Source organism: Galeopterus variegatus, unplaced genomic scaffold (assembly GCF_000696425.1).
Source record: "Galeopterus variegatus unplaced genomic scaffold, G_variegatus-3.0.2 Scaffold4713, whole genome shotgun sequence".
Taxonomy (NCBI): domain Eukaryota; kingdom Metazoa; phylum Chordata; class Mammalia; order Dermoptera; family Cynocephalidae; genus Galeopterus; species Galeopterus variegatus.
Window position 1 is genome coordinate 37,856 of NW_007730824.1, and position 4,133 is coordinate 41,988.

General features: G+C 57.9%; 1 protein-coding gene across 1 annotated transcript in view; it reads left to right on the forward strand.

The window, feature by feature from the left end:
* The first annotated feature begins 285 nt into the window (after positions 1 to 285).
* NOTCH4 (notch 4) overlaps positions 286 to 4,133 on the forward strand; it is a 21,732-nt gene continuing 17,884 nt past the window's right edge. The window contains 6 exon segments of the mRNA XM_008588181.1: positions 286 to 349; positions 1,103 to 1,184; positions 1,368 to 1,663; positions 2,993 to 3,340; positions 3,440 to 3,562; positions 3,677 to 3,913. Of these exon segments, the coding sequence (XP_008586403.1) occupies positions 286 to 349; positions 1,103 to 1,184; positions 1,368 to 1,663; positions 2,993 to 3,340; positions 3,440 to 3,562; positions 3,677 to 3,913 (1,150 nt within the window).

A 4,133-nucleotide genomic window follows, 5' to 3' on the forward strand; every position in this document is an offset into this window, starting at 1 on the left:
CTCCTGTCCTACTTCCCCCCACATCCCCAGGGGTTGTCAAGGACAGAAGGCCCAGGAGGCCCCTCCCTCATCCCCCCAATGTTCCTCCCCCCCCCCCCCCCATCACTAGGGTGTCCAGGACATTGTGTGACTCAGGAAACAGCTCAGACGTGAGGCTTACAGCAGGCCGAAGAGGAGGAAGAAGGGGCGGTGGGAGCAGAGGAGGTGGCTCCTGCCTGGGTGAGGGCTCTGGGGTCCCTGCCTGAAGAGGGAGAGGGGATCTGGGCTTCGGGCAGGGGCTCTGGAATGCAGCCCCCTCCACTGCTGCTGCTGTCGCTGCTGCTGTGTTTCTCAATTATTATGAGCAGAGGTGAGGCATGGGGTGGGAGAGGTGGGGGGACCCTTTTCCCTTAGTGGGATGTCCAGTGGGGTGGGGGAAAAAACCAAGACCCAGCTTTGAGTGGACACTGGATGGAGAAGATTCTCATACGCCCCCAAATGGGGGCAGCCGGCAGAGAGAGACGACTCTGCCACTGGAGCTGTTCAGACCAAGGCTTTGGGCCCGGTGCCAGGGGTGGTGATGGCTACGGGGGATGGGTGAGAGGGTGCTCACACCCGGGGGAACCCCATTGGCCCTATTGCAGATGCTGAGGAGGGGAGGAGGAAACAGACAGACCACCTGCTGGGGGAAGAGTTGAGAGGGGAGCAGGAGATGGAGACATGGAAGGTCAAGGGACCTTTCCGGGTCCAGCTGTCCTCCCCGCACCCCCCGCCAGATGGCTCAATGCTGGGCCCTTCCGGTAGGAAATCCCTTCCAAGTCTAAGCCATTCACCTCCCAGGAGCCCCTTCAGCCCCCCTCCTGATCCCTGTTGTCTTGCTTCAGAGGGATGGTGCCTGAAGCTGGACTTGGAAGGCCAGAGAATAAACAGGAAAGGGGGGGTGGGGAGTAGTAACGGAGAGGCCTGGCATGGAGAGCACTGGGGCTGGGGACCACGTGAGGACTGGGGACAGGAGTAGGAAGGAGATGGTGTCTAGGGGCTGCTGTGGGCAGATCTCTCGGGAGCATCTGGAGGAGAGGGAAGGCACACGCCCCTGCTCCTGTCTCACCCCTCTCCCTCCTAGGGCTGCAGTGCGGGAGCCTCCCAGAACCCTGTGCCAATGGAGGCACCTGCCTGAGCCTGTCTCAGGGGCAAGGGACCTGCCAGTGAGTGTGCCTCGAGGGAGTGGGAGACTGGAGAGAAAGAGGGAGGGAGAGGTGAGAAAGTGGGAAGAAAGGAGAAAGGAAGGAGTGAAGGAGAGAGGGAAACAAATGAAGACAAAGGAGGGAGGTGGGAGAGGAGGGAGACAGGCTGGTGATGGGAGTTTTCCTCTCTCCTTCCCTGCCCAGGTGTGCCCCTGGCTTCCTGGGTGAGACGTGCCAGTTTCCTGACCCCTGCCAGGATGTCCAGCTCTGCCAGAATGGGGGCAGCTGCCAAGCCCTGCTTCCCACCCCCCTGGGTTCCACTAGCCCCCCCTCCCAATCGGCCCCCAGCTTCCTCTGCAGCTGCCCCCCTGGCTTCACTGGCAAGAGGTGCCAGGCCCAGCTCAAAGACCCCTGTCCTCCCTCCTTCTGTTCCAAAAGGGGCCACTGCCAAATCCAGGCCTCAGGCCTCCCGCAATGCTCCTGCCTGCCTGGATGGACAGGTAAGCAGTGATTGCGGTGGCAGGGACGTGACAGGCAGGAGCAGTGGGCTAGGCTGAGGGGTAGGAAAGATGGAAAATGAGCCTAAGAGAACATGAACCCTTTGAGGACAGAGGCCATGAGGATCAAAGAGCCAATTCCCGGTGACCCACTTTCCCAAGATTGATATTCACCAGTATGGTTGTACTCATTGTTAAAATGTTTAAACATTTCCAAACAAAGGGGGCTGTGAGCCCCCTTAGCACACCATCCTGATACCTCTCTGGGCCCCCTCAATGTCCCCTCAACCCAGCAATTAGAGGCTTATCACCTGGCATACCAGGGGACCTGCAGGACTCTGCATTCTGAGCATCCCAGTGGCCCCTATTCTGGGTGGCAGGTGCCCATAATATTGTCTGCAAAGACTGCAGTGCTGGGAGGTGTAGTGGGAGTGGGAGGGATCTAACCAAGAGAGAGGAGTGGGGCCCCATCCTAGGAGGAGTGGTGTAACCCTGGGGCAAGCTTAGTGATTCAGAGGAGGGGCTCTGGGGCAGCCCCAATGCCACCTCTGCCACTAACTCCACGACCTTGCATAAGATAGTTAAGCTTTCTGGGTCCTCTCTTATAAACTGACGAAAAGGGAGACTAACATTCATGCTTCATGAGGCTGTTGAAAGGATGAAAAGAGATCATGCTCAGAAAGTGCTTACTTAGCTCAGTACCCAGCACAGAGTATATGTGCAGGGCATGGTGGGGACTGTGCTCAAGAAGTGCTTACTTCGTTCAGTACCTGGCACAGAGTACATGTGCGGTTCATGATGGCAACCACCACCTCCGCTGCTGCTGCTGCCATTACCACTGGTGCGCATGAGCTGTGAAGTGAGCTCCTGATCATTATACAAGTCATTATACCCACCTAAAGATTAGGAAATCAGGATCAGAGGAGCACAGTGACTCACCCAAGGGCATACAACCAGTTGTGGCACAGCAGGGTGCCAACCTGAGTCTCCTGTCTGCAGATGCTGGGTGCTTTTTACCTCTCTCCAGAAGATCATCACTGAAAAGATGCCACATCCCAGATTTTCCCTGGCAGGGCCAATTTTCAACATGCCCACTGTTAGACATATGCCCTATTTTCAATTTAGAAAATATGCTCAGTCCAGATATGGCCCTCCCAAGGTATGGCAAAACTGAGGCAAGGGGTGATGGAATAGGGCAAAGAGAGTATGGGAATGAAGGGAAGGAAATATGAAAATTAGATATCTCCAGAGTGAGAGCTGGGTAATCTCAGATGAGCTGGAATTTGTACAATGCTGGAAACAGCCCCCTCTGCCCTCTGCCCTCTGCCTTAGGCGAGAAGTGCCAGCTTCGGGACTTCTGCTCAGCCAATCCCTGCATCAATGGAGGGGTGTGCCTGGCCACATACCCCCAGATCCAGTGCCGCTGTCCACTTGGCTTCGAGGGTCATACCTGCGAACATGATGTCAATGAGTGCTTCCTGGACCCAGGACCCTGTCCCAAGGGCACTTCCTGCCACAACACCCTGGGCTCCTTCCAGTGTCTCTGCCCTGCAGGGCAGGAGGGTCTACACTGTGAACTCCATGCGGGACCCTGCCCCCACAGGGGCTGTCCGAATGGGGGCACCTGCCAGCTGGTACCAAAGGGAGACTACAGCTTTCACCTCTGCCTCTGCCCCCCAGGTGCGTCCTCACAGGGGCTCTCCTGTAGCCCCTCTCTCTGGGCAGAGAGGGTTGTCTCCCTGGGTCCTCCTCCCCCAGTTGACCCCCTGGTCCTGTCAGGTTTCACAGGCCCAGACTGTGAGGTGAATCCAGACAACTGTGTTGGGCACCAATGTCAGAATGGGGGCACCTGCCAGGATGGGCTGGGCACCTACACCTGCCTCTGCCCAGAGACCTGGACAGGTGAGTTGTTTAAGCTAAGTTCATGGTACCAGTGGCACAGATAGTCAGCCTCTGGCATCTCTTCTTCATAGGGCTCCCAGCTCTAGCCATTGTCCCCTCTCCACCCTCCTGCAGGCTGGGATTGTTCCGAAGATGTGGATGAATGTGAGACTCAGGGTCCCCCTCGCTGCAGAAATGGGGGCACCTGCCAGAACTCTGCTGGCAGCTTTCACTGCGTGTGTGTGAGCGGCTGGGGGGGCATGGGCTGTGAGGAGAACCTGGACGACTGTGCTGCTGCCACCTGTGCCCCAGGATCCACCTGCATTGACCGTGTGGGCTCCTTCTCCTGCCTCTGTCCACCTGGACGCACAGGTGTGGAGGCAGAGGGTATCACAGGTGGCAGGTAGAGACGGAGGGTGAAAGAACCAAGAGGGAAACTGAGAGCTTCAAGTGGCCTCTGAGAGCCTCATCACACCCTGATCCCCCCCCCCCAGGCCTCCTGTGCCCCCCCGCCAGGCCTGCTGTGCCACCTGGAAGACATTGGTCGGAGGCGGCCATGCCACGGTGAAGCCCAGTGCAGCACCAACCCCCT